The sequence below is a fragment of the Rana temporaria genome, chromosome 10 (genome assembly GCF_905171775.1).
Source record: "Rana temporaria chromosome 10, aRanTem1.1, whole genome shotgun sequence".
Classification (NCBI taxonomy): Eukaryota; Metazoa; Chordata; class Amphibia; order Anura; family Ranidae; genus Rana; species Rana temporaria.
This window is the reverse complement of record NC_053498.1, coordinates 54,353,200-54,372,470: the sequence shown is the minus strand read 5'-3', so window position 1 is coordinate 54,372,470 and position 19,271 is coordinate 54,353,200. Positions and strand designations below refer to the sequence as shown.

The 19,271-nt window shown below is 39.6% G+C and overlaps 1 protein-coding gene across 1 annotated transcript in view; it reads right to left on the bottom strand.

Moving 5' to 3' along the window:
* LOC120915832 (otogelin-like protein) overlaps nt 1–19,271 on the bottom strand; it is a 147,359-nt gene that overhangs the window by 73,264 nt on the left and 54,824 nt on the right. The window contains exons 38-47 of the mRNA XM_040326638.1: nt 19,070–19,089; nt 15,808–15,828; nt 14,952–15,054; nt 14,503–14,543; nt 14,295–14,400; nt 12,005–12,103; nt 11,162–11,190; nt 10,707–10,733; nt 8,294–8,405; nt 7,062–7,160 (exon numbers count right to left, since the gene is read on the bottom strand). Of these exons, the coding sequence (XP_040182572.1) occupies nt 7,062–7,160; nt 8,294–8,405; nt 10,707–10,733; nt 11,162–11,190; nt 12,005–12,103; nt 14,295–14,400; nt 14,503–14,543; nt 14,952–15,054; nt 15,808–15,828; nt 19,070–19,089 (657 nt within the window). The remainder of the gene's footprint in view (nt 1–7,061; nt 7,161–8,293; nt 8,406–10,706; nt 10,734–11,161; nt 11,191–12,004; nt 12,104–14,294; nt 14,401–14,502; nt 14,544–14,951; nt 15,055–15,807; nt 15,829–19,069; nt 19,090–19,271) is intronic.

The window sequence follows — 19,271 nt, the reverse complement described above, 5'->3', positions numbered from 1 at the left end:
TTCTGGAATTCCATCTGCTGATTCATTGGACTCATTGTTTTCACTGATCACTCACCATTTGAATATATTATATGTTAATTGCATGTATCCTAAGATTTTCACTTTGTTTGTTTTTTAAAGTTTTTGAATGTCACGTATTTTTCAATTTTTACGTTTATTGTTTATTCATTTTGATTTAGTTTCCAGCACTACACTGTTTTTTATATATGTTTTTTTTACTTGTTATCAAGGTTTTAGTGTCTAGCTGCAGGATCCCTCAGGGATTATTAATATATTTTTCACTTTATTTCACTTATTCTTTACCAAGCGCAAATTTTCCTCTTTCCCTTTCCCCTTTTACACATTCGGACTTTGGACATGCCTGGTCTACAGGCTTGGAAAGGTCAATTTCTAAATGGATAGAAAACTGGCTAAAAGACCAGGATTCAGAGAGTAGTGGTTAATGACTCTTACTCTGAATGGTCTAAGGTTATCAGTGGTGTACCCCAAGGTTCAGCGTTGGGACCCTTACTTTATTATATTGTTATAATAGATATAGAGACTGGGATTAAAAGTACAATTTCTGTCTTTGCAGATGACACTAAGCCATGTAGTGGAATAACGTCCTTACAGGATGTCTGAAATTTACAAGCCAACCTCAATGCTCTGTCTAATTGGGCAAATAAGTGTCAAATGAGGTTTAATGTTGATGAATGTAAAGTTATGAACTTGGGGGCTAAGAATATACATGCATCATACATACTAGGGGTAGAACAATAGGGGGAATCAATGGTGGAGAAGAATCTGGGGGTTTTGGTAGATAATAAGCTGAATAATAGCATGCAAATCCAAGCTGCGGTTTTCAAAGCGAGCAAAGTCCTTTCTTGTTAAGAGAGGTATGCACTTCAGAGAGAGAGATATAATTTTGCCCCAGTAAAAATCGTTAGTAAGACCTCAGCTGGAATATGCAGTTCAGTTTTGGGCACCAGTTCTCAAAAAGGATATCGGGGAACTGGAGAAAGTGCAGAGAATGGCAACAAAATTGATAATAGGCATGGAGGAGCTCAGCTATGAGGAAAGATTAGAGGAAATGAATCTATTCCCTCTTGAGAAGAGGAGAGTAAGGGGGGATATGATCAACATGTACAAATACATAGGTGGTTCAAATAGTGAACTTGGTGTTGAGTTATTAAATTTAAGGTCATTACAGAGGACAAGGGGGCACTCTTTACGTCTAGAGGAAACAAAAAATCTCCAAATACGGAAAGGTTTCTTCACAGTAAAACTGTGAAATCATGGAATATACTCCCTCCAGAGGATGTTCTGGCCAGCTCACTAGATTGCTTAAAAAAGGCCTGGATTATTTCATAAATGTACATGATATAACTGGGTACTAACATTTATAAGTAAGGTCCATCCAGGGAAAATCTGTATTTTTTCCCCTGCTGTAGCAAAATGGATCATGCATTGCTGTTTTTTTTTGCCTTCCTCTGGATCAACTGTGGGTATAGGATTGTGTATATGGGATTGTATTTTTTTTTTTGGTTGAACTAGATGGACTTGTGTCTTTTTTCTTTTTTTGTAAAATTAATTCAGCTCTGTGCTCATTTATACATTAGTAAATGTATATGTTTAAATGCAAAGGGTGTAAGTAGCTTGAATCTGACCTGGGATCAACCTGTTGCAATGCCTGCACAGAAAAGTTCAGACTGAAAGATGCAGAAGCAGAACAAGGAGACAAAGGACAAATTACATGCTAACAGAAGGAGAGAAGATGTGACAGAGACATGAGCTGACAAGCCTGCTGCTTCTCTTTTCACTGTTCCTCCTAAGGATTGGAGCTGAAAGTGTTATGAAACTGCTGTAGATAGAATTCAGATATCCGTCCCTGTCAGTCGTGAATGTGCTATGTGGCTGAGCTGTGAAAATCTAAAGACTGCATGGACAAAAAGACAAATCCTTTAGCAGGTAAAACAGCTCCCATGTATGTATTTCATCTGTTTGTTAATCTGCTTGCCTGGAGTTCAGCTTTGAAAAGAGTAATGATGATGTGCAAAGTACAACCATCAGTTGCATTCAATCATCTTTTAGCCATAGCAGGTCAGGCAGGTGCCCTGGGCCCAGCAGCACATAAGGACCAGGACAGTCTCATTGAATAATGCTTTATACAGGCACCAACAGCATTTGGCATATATGTTTGAAATGTATGTACATTTCAATAAAGCAAGACTCAATGATACAGTCTAACCAGTCAGGAGGTCTGCAGTGGTTATACAGTGGGGCTTGGTTAAATATCATGATATTAGACATTCCAAGCTCCGAACCTTCAAAAACAGCCTGATAGTCCTAGGATTTATACTACAATCAGATTTTACACATTCTACCTTTTTTGTACTTACTGGAGTTGTTGATAAAGGAACTGAAAAATAAAAAGAGGAATATGGTATTAATATCTAGAATAACGCGGCAAGCAACTTATAGCTGTGCATAGCATACTCTATATAAACATCAGTTAAATATCAACATTCAAACAACACAACAGGTTTATTCAATAATGTGACCAACAGACACCAATGAGATTTTGAAATGTTAAAAGTCAAATGACGGCGACGTGCAGATGTTATGGCGTGCAGCGCTTTGCCTTATTGAATAGACCTGATGGGATAGACACATGGACTACGTTTATTTATTTCCTCATCTAGAGGATGAAATGACAAATCACCACCTGGGCAGAGTTCATCTTACAACCAAGGACCAACACTGGCTGTATACAGCACTGTTCATAACAAACAAAACAGCATAGTCCCTGTACACACTTCCTGCAAAATGTGTGAATAATAAACATCACTCCACAGATTTCAGAAAGAGAGGAAACATTCATGACTACCCTAAATTGTAATAATACCGTAATTATGATTGCTTTCTCTAAAATATGTTTTCCTTGATCTAATATATTTACAGAAAAATCTTGTATTTTAAATGTATATGTGCAGCATTTTCCCTTTATATAAATGTGCAATGTCTCTTTGAATTTGCTAGTTAATGTGACTATAATAACAGATATGCTGTAAATGCAAACCAGCATCAGATTACCACAGGCTAGTGAAGCATCAACAATGGAAATGCAGGAAAATGTCAGTTTTTTTTTTTTGCCTTCCTCGATATCCTCTAATTTTTTTTCTAATTACAATAAGGTCAGATTTCCTGTGTATGACCTTCAGGGCATATTTTATAAAATGTGATAATAACAAATAGTTTGTAGAATCTGTTAAAAGACAGATTCAGGTAGATAATCTTAAAAGAGAATATTAAGGACATCAGTGTTCTTCTGCACTTCCCTTGATCTTCAAATACTTTTTTGCTCTATATTAATTTGTTCTACTTGCCGTAGCATGTGTTTTCTAATACAAAGCTTTTCTTTAAAGATAAAGAATGCAACACAATAAGATAATGAAGGTCAGCACTTACTGCAGAGGAATGACGTGCAGCAAGGGTCTTCATTTGGAGTTTGAATCTTATACTCATTTTCTCCACACGTGGGTTCAGGAGCGCAGGTTACGTGTCTACATGGTGGCTACAATATAGAGAGAGTTGTACAATTTCAGTGGTCATAGGAACATGTTATGGGGTACAATTATCACTACTAGGAGTGCTTAGGAAAAGTCTTGTTTGCATGTACTTTGCAATCTAATCTAATGTCAAAGCTTGAAATGAAAAAATGTTAAATGTATTTTTAGTGCTATTAAAAGCCCTATAACAGTTAATTTATGTACAACACTTAACAACATAATATGTGGCACTGAAAGCACATCACTACTCGGGCATAAAGTGCATGCTGGGAATATTATCTATTACCAGTTGTATGGGTGAAAACACACTGACCATGCTCTTCACCAGCACACCTGTATTCACAATATTAAGAATGTTTGCAATTATTCTAACACATTTTGGTCTAAGTTATATCCCCTTTTTAATAAAAATTACAATGTGTATTCCTCTCCCCCACTTACAGACATTATTAAATAAGCAGTCCACCCAAAAATGATATTATATAGTAATAGAGGAATCATTTTGGCTGCATTTCTTATTTTTCTTTTTTTGGGGGGGCTCCGGTGGTCAGATATTCTCTCCCAAGTTCCTAAACTCACCTCACTACTTGGTCCATTACTAGAGAATCATGCCCACATTGATGGGTCCCAATTATTCATGTATTTTTTTTTTTTACAGTATTAGGAATACTATAATAAAGTTAGCATGACATCCATTTGAAGCTTTTCAGTGGCCATATAGAAAGGTGGAGGGAATATCTTGCCAATGGAGTACACCCTGAAAATAAGCTTAAGTATGAGGTTTGGGTGGACTTGACTATGAAGTTGTGTGACTGGTAAAAACTTACAGGAGGTGGAGTTGGTGGAGGTGCTGAAAAAGATAAAAAAAAAAGTACAAAAATTAGCTTTAATAAATGTTATAATGCAAATTGTAAAGTTGCACAAAAACCAATCACATTTCATTTTTCAGTGATCTGGGAAGCTAACCTCAAATTTGTTGTTGTGGGGGTTTGCTCTGCTTTGCACTCTCTTATTGAATTAAGGTCACAACATAGATGGACAGGCATGAGCTTTCTGACAGAAGATCTTTTTTTTTTAAACTTGCACTCTCCTAAACATGCTTGATTAGACCTATGGCAATCAAGGCAACATATCTCCCCTCTGGACCTCCTAGCTGTGGTCCTGCCACAGAGTTTCACTCTGCCTTCTCCTTTTTTCAGAATTAAAGATTATAGCAAGAGAAAATGGGTGCCACTGGAAATGCTGAGATATCACTGCTGGAGCAGAAGAAGTAATATTACAGGAAGTGCATCATTCAATCTGCCAGCATTCTGAGACCAAGTCAAGTAGAACCCAAGGAAAAGAAGCCAAAGAAAAATCCCCAAATCGGTAACTTATAATAAACTGACAGAATAAAATAGTTTCCAGTAAGACACATGCAGTATATCATCTAATAATACATGATCAAAACACTATTATTGATCCATTTAACTGATGTTTTTCAGCTAACTAAATGCCGCAATGATCACTTTTTAAAGTATTACTATACATCCACAACATTAAAATCAGTATGTATATGCAGCATGCTTGCTATACTCACTGTGAAATCTAAGGGGTTAATCCTCTGCATTATGTAAAAAGGCTGTTTGATTCCATCTTCTCTAATCCTCCCCTTCTTCCACGGTCCCCAAAACCATCTTCTGACAGAACAGAGCATTGGGGATAGGCCACACATGCTCAGTTTTGTGTGTATGGCTAGAGAGGGTTTTTTTTTTGTCTTGGGAGAGTGCATGTTATCAGCACAGGGCCTGAACAGCCGATCAGAGTACTGGCCCGTTGCAGGTACCATGTGAACACCATGAAGAATCACAGCAGGTCACGTGACAGTTTTGCACAATGGATGGCTTTCTTTCATGCCATCCAATGTGTACAACTGTGTTGCTAGCTGTGATTGGTAAATTGTATCACATGATACAGGCACGACCAATCACAACCCATCTGTACCATGTGATTAGTGCTCCACCAATCACAGATAATCACAACAAAATAGACTGGGTCGGATTCAGATAGGAGATACGACGGCATATCTCCTGATATGCCGGCGTATCTCTGAGTGCGGGCCGTCCTATCTATGCGCCTGATTCAGAGAATCAGTTAAGCATAGATTTCCCTAAGATCCGACTGGTGTAAGTGTCTTACACCGTCTTATCTTAGGCTGCATATTTACGCTGGACGCTAGGTGGCGCTTCCGTATAGTTACGCGAGGAATATGCTAAATAGGTATTTACGCCGATTCAGAAACGTACGTCCCGCCGGTGCATTTTTTTACGCCGTTTGCGTTAGGCTTTTTCCGGCGTAAAGTTACCCCTGCTATATGAGGCGTAGCTAATGTTAAGTATGGACGTCGTTCCCGCGCCGAGTTTTGAAAATGTTACGTTGTTTGCGTGAGTCGTTCGCGAATAGGGCTTTGCGTAAGTTACGTTCACGTCGATACCAATGAGGCTTTGCGGCGCCATTTCGAGCATGCGCACTGGGATTTTTTCACGAACGGCGAATGCGCCGTTCACAAAAAACGTCAAATACGCGGGGTCAAGTCAAATTTAAATAAAACACGCCCACAACATCCCCATTTGAATTAGGCGGGCTTACGCCGCCACACATATGTTACGCCGCCGTAACTAAGGGCGCAAGTTCTTTCTGCATACGGAACTTGCGACCAAAGTTACGGCGGCGTAACATATCTGATATATGTTACGGCAGAAGAAAGATAGAGCATTCTATCTGAATCCGGCCCAACGAATGAATAAGGCCCCGTACACACGGCCGAGGAACTCGACGTGCCAAACACGTTGAGTTCCTCGTCGAGTTCAGGGATGAAGCCGCCGAGGAGCTCGGCGGGCCGCCTTCTCCCATAGAACAACGAGAAAATAGAGAACATGTTCTCTATTTTCTCGACGAGTTCCTCAGGGGCTCCATCGGGCCAAAAGTGTACAGACGACAGAGTTTCACGGCAGAATCCGGGTTTGACCGAGTTTCTCGGTGAATTCTGCCGAGAAACTCTGTCGTGTGTACGAGGCCTAAGTGTCATTCAGTAAAATTCTTGCTCATAGCACTGCTATAAGCAATCATGTGTAAAAAAAGAAAAAAACAAATCCTGATCACTTCCCCAGAGCAGTAGAATGTTAGTATGGTAACATTATATTGCTCTGGTCACAGTGTGTAAAAAACAAAACAAAAAATAAACCCGGGACCTGATCATTTCATTCTTCCTCATTGCAGCAGTGCAGGCGTCATAATGCTTTACTGGATAGGACAGGCCTTGACACTCGCAAGTCTATTACACTGTGACAAACTGGTACTCATATAAGGTGTAACTAATATTTTTCAGCTTAGAATAATTATTAAATCCAAATTTGCATTGAGAAAAATAAAAAGCTGTATTATGAATTGTTTTAACAATAGCAAAGACAGTTTTATGATTTAGACAAGGTCTGCTGCAAAGTTCTCTCACTCTTCGGTTTTAAAGACACTTACGACATTGATGCTCGGGACAGCACTCTGTTTCAGGGTCTCCAAGCAGCAGTGGTGGCCTGTTATCATCGCATGTGGGAATACTGCATTTCTCTTGACATTCTGCACATAAAGAATAAACAACAAGTATTCAATGAACAAGGAACGGTATTTTTCGAAATTAAAGGTAAAGTACAGTCAGACGGGTTATGCAGACATGGCCTCTCATACACTGCTTTGGTGCTGGCTATCTAGCTTTAAATGGAGATAGGCAGTTTGGATTCATTCTGTACATGATTGCACAGTTGGCCATGCTGCATAAAAAAAAATTGGTATGGCTCTTAAAAACCTTCTGTTTTAAGAAAGCACTGCCATGCTTTAGAGCAGTGGTTCTCAACCTGGGGGTCGGGACCCCCTTGGGGGTCAAATGATGATTTGCCAGGGGTCACTGAATCCTCGGCTGTTCCTGGAGCCCTCGGCCGCCCACTCAGCCGCTTTGCATCCGCCCATTCAGTTTACGGTATGGCTGGGGTGCAGAGACTAGAGGTCAGCTGACGTGAGGAATGTGGGAGAGGATGGAGGCGACCCTATCTCCTGATTTTGGCATAGGTGTCACTGCTACAAGACACCACAAATTTTAAGACACCGTGAATCCAGAGACACAGCGAGTAACACTACCTGTGATTATAGTTGCCATTAAAAGTCCCAACTAGAGTTCTCAGATGATCAGATGATCTTGATCAAGAGCACCTAAGTTGACTGATCAGAACTCCCCACCAGCGCTGCCACTGATCCTTGTAAAACCAAGGGGTAAGAGAAGGAATAAAAATAGAGAATACATGGAAGGGAGAGAAAAAGAGGGGCAACAAAGAAAAAGGGAGCGGAAGACGGCTAGAAAGAGGGATGGGGCAGGGGAAAGAAATAAAAACAAAGAGAAAGAGGGGTACATCCTCAAATGTACCATAAGGGGGTTTTAATACTGTACGAGTGGAAGGGACTCAGGGAGCGCTAAATGTTCGTGGGTTAGAAGCGCAAATTACTTGCCTTGCCTTGGGTGCTGACAACCCATGCTACAAAAATTATTTTACTTTTAGGGGGTCCCCACAACTTGGGAAATGTTATCAGGGGGTCATGGCACTAGAAGGTTGAGAACCTCTGCTTTAGAGTAAAATGAAAACTGTGCATAAACTGAAATTTTTTTTTTTACTTCTTTACGGTGTTATCGAACAAAAAATACTTTGTACAAGTCAACTTACGGCATTCAATAACTGGACAACAGCGAGTGTCAGAAGAAGGTTCAACTACCCCTGGGACTGCACCCATCTTCGTACAAGTCACGGGAGGACAGAGCACATTCAGGCATGGTGGCTTTTGGAAACAAAAATACAATTATGTGTAAGTGTCTGCACATATGTGTAAAATCATCAAATATATGAAAAAGTGTTAATAGTAACTGAAAGGTCAATCCAACCAAATGTATTATTTTCTTCGACCTAGTTTCAGTCTCTCATTTTTTTTCAGCTCATCTAAGGCACTGCTGCCTGTGACTTGGATAGTTTCATGGATTTTGGAGTGAGAATTGAAGATGTCACTACCGTGCTGCTCACTGTTCTGTTTTCTGGAAAGGACGTTGTATCTGAAGACACGCAGTGCAAGAATCTCCCTGCTGATGCTTCATAAATTCTTTAAATCTGTGCTTCCTCTACTGCTGCTTATTGATCATTGTCCCATAGTTATCAGATCACCAGTCATCTGTGGGACAGCTCTGACATGACTAGCCAAAGCCTTGCTGTTTTATCAAATATCATTGTCTCTATGTCAGTAATGAGTATAAGATTAGCTATAATCTGCATCAAAGTGGTTTTAAACCTCAGACATGAAATATGAACTCAGGCTAGGTTCACATCACGATTTTTACATCCGATAAACGGACCGTTAAATCGGATGGAATCGTATATGACAAAATCATATGAAAATCGGACAGTCATCCGATTTAGTACGATTTAGATTGACCACAATATAAAAAAAAATCGGACACGATTTTAATACAAAATCGGACACGATTTTAATACAATTTCAAATCAGGACCAAAAAACGTGGTCAAACACGATTTTTGATGCGATTTTAAATCGTATCAAATCGTATGCGGATGAAATCGGATGCACTTGGGGACCTAAATTAATGAATGGAAGTGAATGGATACGTTTTGCCATACAGATTTGTACGATTTAAAACCTAAAATTGTGAGAACAAGTAGGATGATAAAATCGTGGTGTGAATGCACCCTTAGTATATCTCTCATATTCACTTCTGACAAGTTTTCTTAACACCAAGAGAAAAAGGATGACAGTGGAGAGAGATGTATGAAGGGGTTGTGTCCCTTCCCCCCAGTCAGCTCTCAGAGCTCTCCTCACTGAGCTCTCCAGAGTGTGACTTCAGCGCATCCGCCCCCTGTTTTCTTAAAACTCAGACAAGCTTTATAAATGATGCACTTTAAACAGATATGTAGAGAAAAAAGACTGCAGGTAAACAGGGGATACACGGAGATTTGTTTCATCTCTGTGTATCCCCTGAGGCCACTCACTTCACTGAGTATATGTAAGCATTTACAACCACTTTTAGGTAAAAAACCTTCTGTGAACAAGATCCCCCTTAAAGTAAAAGGTTGTGTAAGACTCCACTGGATAAGCAGTGATGGCATGCAACTAGCATTTTCTGCTGGAAAGTTAATCAATGCCAGCCTGCATTTCTCTCAATGTATATCCTCTACTTGATCTGAGCTCCAGAATCCCCAGTGCTCCCTTAGCGCAGCGGTAACCAACCTTTTTGTCTCCAGGGACCCCTGGCATCCCATTTTCCTAGGGACAGGGTGTTGGCAGATTGGGGGAGGATGGTGGTTGTGGTGGATGGGAATGGGATATTCACCAAGTCTGTCCTCAGCCACCTTCACACTTCAACCCCCCTTTATAGTACAGTCCCCCTTTATATCAGTGTCCACAGTCCCCCTTTATATAACAGTTCCACTTTTAAAGCAGTCCCACAGTGTCCTCAGTTCTGCTTCACATCACAGCCCCCCTTTACATTACAGTGCCCCTCTACAGTTCAGTCCCCTTTACATTAATGTATTGGGGTCTGCTCTGTAAAGGGGGCACTATAATGTAAATGGGGGCTGTGATGTAAAGGGGACTGCACTGTAAAGGGGCACTGTCATATATAGGGAACTGCACTGTAAAGGGGGGACTGTAACCTAAAGGGGGCTGTGATGTAAAGGGTCACTGTGATATAAAGGGGACTGCACTGTAAAGGGGCACTGTAACTCCAACTCTCTTGCTCAGGACCTGCAGAACAGAGGATGTTGACAGTCCATGTGTCCTCTCCCAGCTACTCTGCTGGCCAGCCTGGCCGACAATGTCATCCTCTCAGCAGGGCAGGAGGCAGGAGGAGCTCTCTATTATGATCTGCAGCTCCTCCTGCCTGTTGAGGAGTCGAGGAGAGAACACACGGATTGATGCACGGCAGGAGGTGAGTGGCGACCACAGTCTGTGCTGCCCTGTGCAGACCAGTCAACAGCAAGCCCTGGACCGGCACAGGTCTGGGTTGGGAACCCCTGCCTTAGCGTATTAAAAAATATATTTATACATTATAAAGATAACTACTTGCATAACTTACTGGAGGTGAGGGTAGAATGGGTGTGGTCTATGGATGAACAGAATAAAAAAAGGTTAGAAAGAGTTAAAATTAAATAAAAATGCAGTTTTGTCAGTGTTGTGACAACAGATACATTTTGAATCAACTGTCAAATTTTAAAGAAGCATATTATTGAGCATGATTTTTAATTCTATATGAATAAGTTCTAATAAAATGTACTTATTGCATTTACATGTTCTGTTTACAGTGATTGTGTATTATTTATTTTCTTGCCTCAATTTTTTAGCCATCCAGAAGTGTAGATGAGGATAATAAATATTATTATTTTATTATAATTTAGGGAAAATAATAATAAAAATTGTAACAATAACATCAACATTAATAATATACGTTAAAATGGTATATAATAATAAATATAAAAAATAGCAAAATTAAAAAGATGCTTCATGTTAGTAGAATATTGAGTAATGACTTACAGTATAGGATGGAAGTGTTGTTTGTGGTTCTAAAATGTAAAGAGAAAAATGTCAGCTCTAGATATTCCTAGGGAAACACAACACATTTTAGGTGTAAAGATGCTCAAATTGCTACATGACCACTACCTAATCTCCTGCATTAGAAGAGCAGCTATTATAATAAGACTGTTTCTGTGCCCTCCCACTAAATTAGTTTGGCACCCAGCATTATAGGGAGGCTCCTATTACATAATTTTTTGATCTTCCCAGCCATGACATGAAGAAGGGGCAGAGATCATGAAGGTCCTAAAAAATCTCTTTTTATATAAGTCTGACTAATAGAGGTGCTAAAAATCCAATTTTCACAGAAAAGTTTGTGGATTTTCTGAAATTGTAAGAGGTAGTATTATATGATACGTTTTGATACAAATAGAAATGTTCTATTTTAGTGGTATTGCCGGATATTTTGTAATTGTTATGATAAATGAGAAAGTTCAATTCAGTTTAAGAAATGGATGGTCGACAAAAGTCAGGGTTCTTTTTGGCAAATCTCAATCGAGTTGAATATCTAAAGGAATACAGAATGTTTGCTTTTCAAAATTAATGTTCACTTAGTTTTAGATGAAGCTGTCTTCAATCCAGTGATCCAGCAAAAATATATTTTGCTTAATTTTTCTTTTCACGTCATTGGGTAGTCAAAGCAAACATAGATTTACTTGAATCAATTGAACATTTGCTACTCCTTTAGCAAATTAAACTTGCAACGCCAGTTCTAAGATTATGATTATGTATCTGCTGAGATCTACTAAACTCATGGATATTCAAATATGTTTAAATTTTTAAAAAACGTGTATGCATACTTACGACATTGATATATTGGACAACAATCTGCATCCAGGGTGAAGCTCACATCTGGTGGCTGTGAATCACCACAATAAGGAGCTGCTGGGCATGGATCACACTCTATAAAACCCCCAAAAAAATTGTGTTGTAATTATTTCAGGAGTGTGTAGTCAAAATGTAACTTTGCAGATCTACCTTCATGTGAGCAAACGGAATGTTCACTTAGATTAATCAATACAATAAGCATCTTAATTTTGAATTCCCCTCATATGCAATCATGCAGGAATTTAAAGAAATGTTTTCTTGCACATAAAATAATTATTGAACTCAACACGACCTCACCTCATTGACTAAATTAATATTTTCTTTATAAAGTGAAAATACTCTATTCATTTAGTAAACCAATCAACGTATTAATTGTCTCTTTTTAGTAGTGTAGTGTTTGCTTCAAAACTACAGAGATACTTTAGATCTAAATTCGACCCAAAATAGTCAATTATGCCCCTCTCTCCTCCTTCTTGCCTGCTTCTCAGACAGGGCACTAGAGAATTTTGATCACAGAGAAGGAGGTAGCAATCAGCTTCTGCTTTCTCTTTAAAGTGTAACAAAAGACAAAACTTGTATTTTTTTGTTATGGAGAGGGATCAGAACACCTGTCAGGTTTACTGTTATCATCAAAAATAGAAGTAAAAGAAACTCCCAAATTTTGAGTTGTCCCCAAAACAATAAAAGAGGGCACATTTTTCAGTGGAGACACTGGTTCTGGTGACCCTGGTGACAATCGCTTTGGAGGGATTTCCTCTTATTTTATGTTGTGGCTATGGGACAAGAAGTTAAGGGAAATCTCCCCAATGGGACACAAATGGCTAAAAAAGGGAAAAAATTGTTTTGCTTTTAGTCCTACTTTAAGAAGTACATAGGGCCAGATTCATGTACAGCGGGCGCAAGTTTACGTAACCGGTTTACGTTACACTGCCGCAATTTTTCCGATTTAGTGCCCGATCCACAAAGCACTTACCTGGAAATTTGCGGCGGTGTATCGTAAACAGGTCCGGCGCAAGGCGGTCCAATTCAAATGGGGCGGGTACCATTTAAATTAGGCGCGCTCCCGCGCCGGACGTACTGCGCATGCTCTCGTCGCAAATTTCCCGACGTGCTTTGCACGAAATTACGACGCGCCGACGTTTTGTGAATCGCGACGTGAAAAAAGATTTACGCCGGGAAAAATAAAAGATTTAAAAAAAATTAAAAAGCGACGGGGGAAAGGCAGGCATACTTTAACATGGTGGAGTACTTTTACACCATGTTAAAGGTGCCCTATCTTTGCGACGGAAATCTAACACTCGCGACGACGTAACGACGGGAAAAAGCTTTGTGGATCGCCGTAACTCCTAATTTGCATACCCGACGCTGGTTTACGACGTAAACTCCCCCCAGCGGCGGCCGCGGTACTGCATCCTAAGATCCGACAGTGTAAGTCCATTACACCTGTCGGATCTTCTGCCTATCTATGCGTAACTGATTCTATGAATCAGTCGCATAGTTAGAAACAGAGATACGACGGCGTATCAGGAGATACGCCGTCGGATCTCTTTTGTGAATCTGGCCCATAGTTATCTGTGAAACCAGTGTCAATGGTGCATCCTGGATTGGACTTTTAATTTATATATATATATATATATATATATATATATATATATATATATATATATATATACACACACACACATATATATATATATATATATATATATATATATACACACACACACATATATATAATTATATAGATCAGGCTTTCTAGGCCTTTTAACCCTAGAGGAAACCCATAAGTATTTTTCTGGTTTCGAGGAACCCTTACTGAATCCAATTCATCAAGACCTGAAAATTATTTTCAGGTCTTGCGGAACCCATACTAAAACCAATTCATCAGGGGTCAATAGGAACCATGCCCCTTATACTGGTAATCAAAAAGAAGAATGTTCCCCTTAAAGTGGTGCTCAGAATGCCACCCTTGAAGACAGTTAAAAATATATTTTGTGTCAAGCCGCTGGCTTTGCTAAGTAATGCTGAACCTTGAACTCTGTAGGCACCATCAAAGAGGTGCTTCATCAGCCACAGCTGAAGGAACCCCTAGCAACCTCTGGAGGAACCCCAGGGTTCCATGGGACCCTGGTTGAGAATGGCTGATATAGATAGTGTTTAGATATTAGATAGATATAAAGCATCATTTTGGGAAATATAATAACTTAAAAAACTTTAAATCATCTTTTTTTTATTTGCTCAAAAAAATGTCCACAAACACACTTACGACATTCGTATGCTGGACAGCAAGGTTCAGAGGTGGGAACCTGGACTTTTATTTCTCCTTTACGTAAGCACACAGGCACATTGCATGTGATACCGTGACAATTAGACTGGAAAAGTTACAAAGAATAAATGTTGGTTTTACACATAACTTTTAGCTTTTCTCCTAATATAAACAGGTGGGATATTACATAAGTCATAATAATACTTACAGCACTTGAAGGCAATGCAGCAGTTGTTACTGGCGTACTTACTGTAGAAAAACATACATTTTACATTAAAAAGTGAATTAAACTACTACTATTATAACCAGATGCATGTTATGTTCGGCTGCAAAGCTGTATTACAGCATCCCTAGCACAAATGTCCACTGTTGTTTCAGCTTCGGGTACTGGAGCCCTATTGACAGGAAACTCTGCCATCTTTCTATTATGTACTACCCCTTTTTATCCAGCTATGTCATGACTGGTGCAAAAAGCTTTGAAAAGTCTGATGAAGATTTTTGGGGTTTTTAAAAGACTGTTTTCTTAAAAAATTATAAATAATGCAGTAAACTTTATTTTTTATTCTTGCATTTCCTGAGAGCTTTACTATTTCTACAATGTAATCAATTTGAAAAGATTTTATGATCCCTAAAAAAGTGTTTTAGAAAAATACTTACTACATATGTATGAGGGACAGCAAGCATTTTCTGTGTTTGGAATCTCTACTGCTTGTACACCTTCTTTACAGTCTGCTGGTGGGCATCCACTGGTTTCACAAGGCTGTAGAAATTGAGAGTTAGGAAATCCGATCTCTCTCTCATTTAATAATCATATATACAACATCTTAGAGATAGGAGAGCATTTTAATCCTAGGTAAGAAATGTTTTTTTGTATTGTGGATGTTAAAAACATACAAATCTATGAGAGTTCATTGCACAGGCACGGTTAGTACTGAAGCAGACTTCTGCTGCAGAGCTGTAAACATTAGAAGAGCCTGCAGCTCCACTATTGAGGTTAGTAAACAGTGGAGGCAGGCTTAAGTGTAGATCTGTTCAGGAAGGCTACAGAAGGTTGGTGGGCTATTTTCTGGTTCTTTAAAAATTGCACATGTACTTAACCTTCCAATCCCCCACTGAGACCACCGCCTGTGGAAGGGAATTCCACATCCTTGCCGTACCTACAGTACAGAACCCTCTACATTGTTTAAGGTTAAACCTCTTTTCTACTAATTTTAATGAGTGGCCATGTATCTTGTCTAGACAGAATACATTCAGTGCTCGCAACCTTTCTTCATAACTAATGTCCTCCAGACCCTTTATTAGCTTTGTTGCCCTTCTTTGTACTCGCTCCATTTCCAGTACATCCTTCCTGAGGACTGGTGCCCAGAACTGGACAGCATACTCCAGGTGCGGCCATTTTCCATCCTAGATTCCCCCAGAGTTTCTCCCCTTTAGTATAGATTGCATTTGTATTTTTGCCACTCAAATGCATAATTTTACATCAGCTTACTCATCAGGAAAGAAAAAAACTTACTGTTACAGAAGGAAGAGTAGGCTGTAAAAAAAAGATGTATAAATTAATTTTTATATACAATATACTGTACTTAATCAATGGCAATATTTATGATGTAAACAAACAAAAGTAAACCAATGATGGGTAGTAAGCAACAGAAGATGCTAGTATATACCAGTACATACTACAAATAAATGTCAGTGCTTCCCAAAGCTCCAGCCTTTGTATAGGTAGATGAGGCTGAGGCATACAGGATTGCACTGTGGGAGGGCAAGGCATGCCAAAATCCTAGTACAGTTAAATTACATTCAGTCTTTAAGTCTGTTGGATGAGCTTTTGGTATGCATTGTCATCTTATTGTGCCTAAAGCTATATGACAGTTTTCAAAACATATTTTTGGATATACTCAACTTTTATTAAAAATATGTGTATACAGGGAAGAGTAAAAAAAGTACAAACACATGTATGCACAAAATATACAATGATATATGATACAAAAAAAAAAGATAAAAAGAAAATGTCAGTGCATAATATTTCCAATACAGGTTTACTTTAAAACTGAACAATGGGCATTTTTTTTCCCCATGTGCAGCAGGGCTGTGCCCACACTGCACGCATATCTCCCAACTGTCCCTGATTTCGAGGGACTGTCCCTGATTTGGAACAAAGTCCCTCTGTCCCTCTTTCCTCCTCATTTGCACCACATCTTGGTCTGATCTTTGTTGGTATATATAAAATGCACTTTTTATCTTTAAAAAAGTGTTTCCTAGTGCTAAACCTTTCATAACATTTCTAAATTGCTGCATTTGTAAATTTTAAAAGTCAGTATAAAGGAATAGTAGTGGTAAAAAAGCACTTGTAGGTTCAACTAATCATTTTGTATAAATCTCCTTTAAGGAGGGCGGGGCAGGGGGGGTCATATGCCTACATATTTTTGCTAATAGGTGTCCCTTGTTCCCATCTCAAAATGCTGGGGTATAATGCTGCACGGGTTACCTGCTTGTTTTGTTCTAGGGGAGCAGACAGCGGAGATATACTTACCTGACCCACACAACACCTGTCTATGGAGCACGCTCAGAGCATGCTCCATAGACAGGAACAGTCCACCACTGGACCATGGGGGAACACAGTTTTCCAAAGGATTGGCGGATTAGGTGTGTATGAACTTTGAGCTTACCCCTAGAAAAGACAAGCAGTTGACCCATGCAGTGGGGGTACAGCCCCACTGCATGGGGATTTTTTTTTGTTGCCCAGAGTTGGGCTTTAATGCTGAATAGTTACATAGTTAAATGGTTGGTAAGGCTGAATAAAGATACCACTCCATCCAGTTCAACCTGAGTGTGTGTGTGTGTTTCTAGTATGTACTAGCATTTTAATATATCCCTGTATATTGTATTCGCTAAGAATAAAGTCTGAACTCCAGGCAGATATAAAACACATATTAAAGGGGTTGTAAAGGTAAAAAAAAAATTCCTAAATAGCTTCCTTTACCTTAGTACAGTCCTCCTTCACTTACCTCATCCTTCGATTTTGCTTCTGAATGTCCTTTTTTCTTCTGAGAAATCCTCACTTCCTGTTCTGCTGTCTGTAACTCCACACAGTAATGCAAGGCTTTCTCCCTGGTGTGGAGAGAGCCTCTTGAGGGGGGAGGGGGCGAGCAGGAGTGTCAGGACGGCCTTTCTCTATCTGCAAAGTAGAGAGTGTCCTGACCCTCCTGCTCGCCCCCTCCCCCCTCAAGAGGCTTTCTCCACACCAGGGAGAAAGCCTTGCATTACTGTGTGGAGTTACAGACAGAAGAACAGGAAGTGAGGATTTCTCAGAAGAAATAAGGACATTTAAAAGCAAAATGGAAGGATGAGGTAAGTGAAGGAGGACTGCACTAAGGTAAAGGAAGCTATTTAGGGGGGAAAAAATCCTTTACAACCCCTTTAATGCAGCTCTGTATTCACTCCAATCAAGGACAAGTGACATGCAGCAAGTGCAAGAAGTGGAAGTAGCTTAACCTCTTCCCACTGACCTGGCGCATATATGTAGGTGGGCTTTAATCCCGAATGACCGTATATTTGGGGCCCTAGGTACACACATTACTGTGATGAGAGCACGTTCCATGTGTGCTCCCACAGCAATGAATGGGTACTGAAAGCTCCCGATGCATACTTGTGACCAGTAGCTTTGCCAATCACAGTGGTCACATGAGGCCTGCCTCCCAGCATTTAGATTCAATTGAAGGGCTGGGAGGTGGCGGCAAGAAGGGGTTACATTTAATCTGGTATCAGTCTCTTGCAGTTTTCGTATAACAGAACTCAGACTGCTAGATGGAAAAGCAGCTCAATGAGCCAATCAAAGAACAAGTGACCTCCAAATAGAAGGAGAGAGCAGAGTGACATGAGCTCATAAGCCTGCTGCTTCTCTTTCCACTGTTCCATCAAGGGCTGGGAGTTAGAAAAAACCTTTAAGAGTTATACAACTGCAGTAGATACATTTCAGGCATCCTGCCCTGACACATAGGGCTGTGCTATTTGTCAAAGCTGTGCAAACCTTAGTACCGGATGGACAGAAATACACATTGTTTGGCAGGTAAAATGTATGTTTTATGTATTATATGTATTGTATCTGTTTCTTTAGCTGTTCACCTGGAATTCAGTTATACATAATGTACAGTTTTATATTTTTTAGAATGGCCTCAAACACGACCTAAAGTGGCTGTAAAACTGACATGAAAACTAAATAAAACATATCCTTCTATAGTGTGCACTTGCCTCAATCCAAAGCACTGAGTGTGATTTCTGACTGCAGTCTGATTTCTTTCCTATCTGCATGGGCCATTTCTGACAGGATGTGCAAACTCCAAGGGATCGAGGAGGATGGGGAGAGAAGCTCCAGCACACAGCTTGTGATTGACAGATGTGCACATTTCCCTAGGAGATTGTATATCCCTTTGCTCCATTCATATCTCTAAATACACTCAGCTCTCCTTTCTGAGATATGCAGTGTGGCATCAGATCCCTGCTGTTTGCATTCTGGCAATAACAAATCCTATGCAATCTATGTGATTTGAATGGCTGTGGATAAGAGATGGCTGCAAATAAACAGCTTATGTAGGAGGAGTTGCTTCATCTTTGTGTATCACCTAAGCCTAGTCACTTCACTGGATATATGGAAGGGTTTACAACCAGCCAGAAGGCCTTCAGTCGTTATGCAGAAGGGCCTGATCACACATAATTATTTTTGTCATTCAAAGTTCAACCTTCATTTTGTAATATTTTACCCTCTTTGTACTTACAGAAGTTGTTGGTTGAGGAACTGAAAAATAAAAAAAAGAAGAATATGGTATTAACATCTAGCTAGCATAAATACAACAAGCAACTTACAACTGTGTATAGCATACTGTATATACATTAACTAAAAATCAGCAACCAAATAATATGACAAGTTTATTCAATAAGACACTGCAAACATGCAAAGTGCAGCAACCGATAGCAACC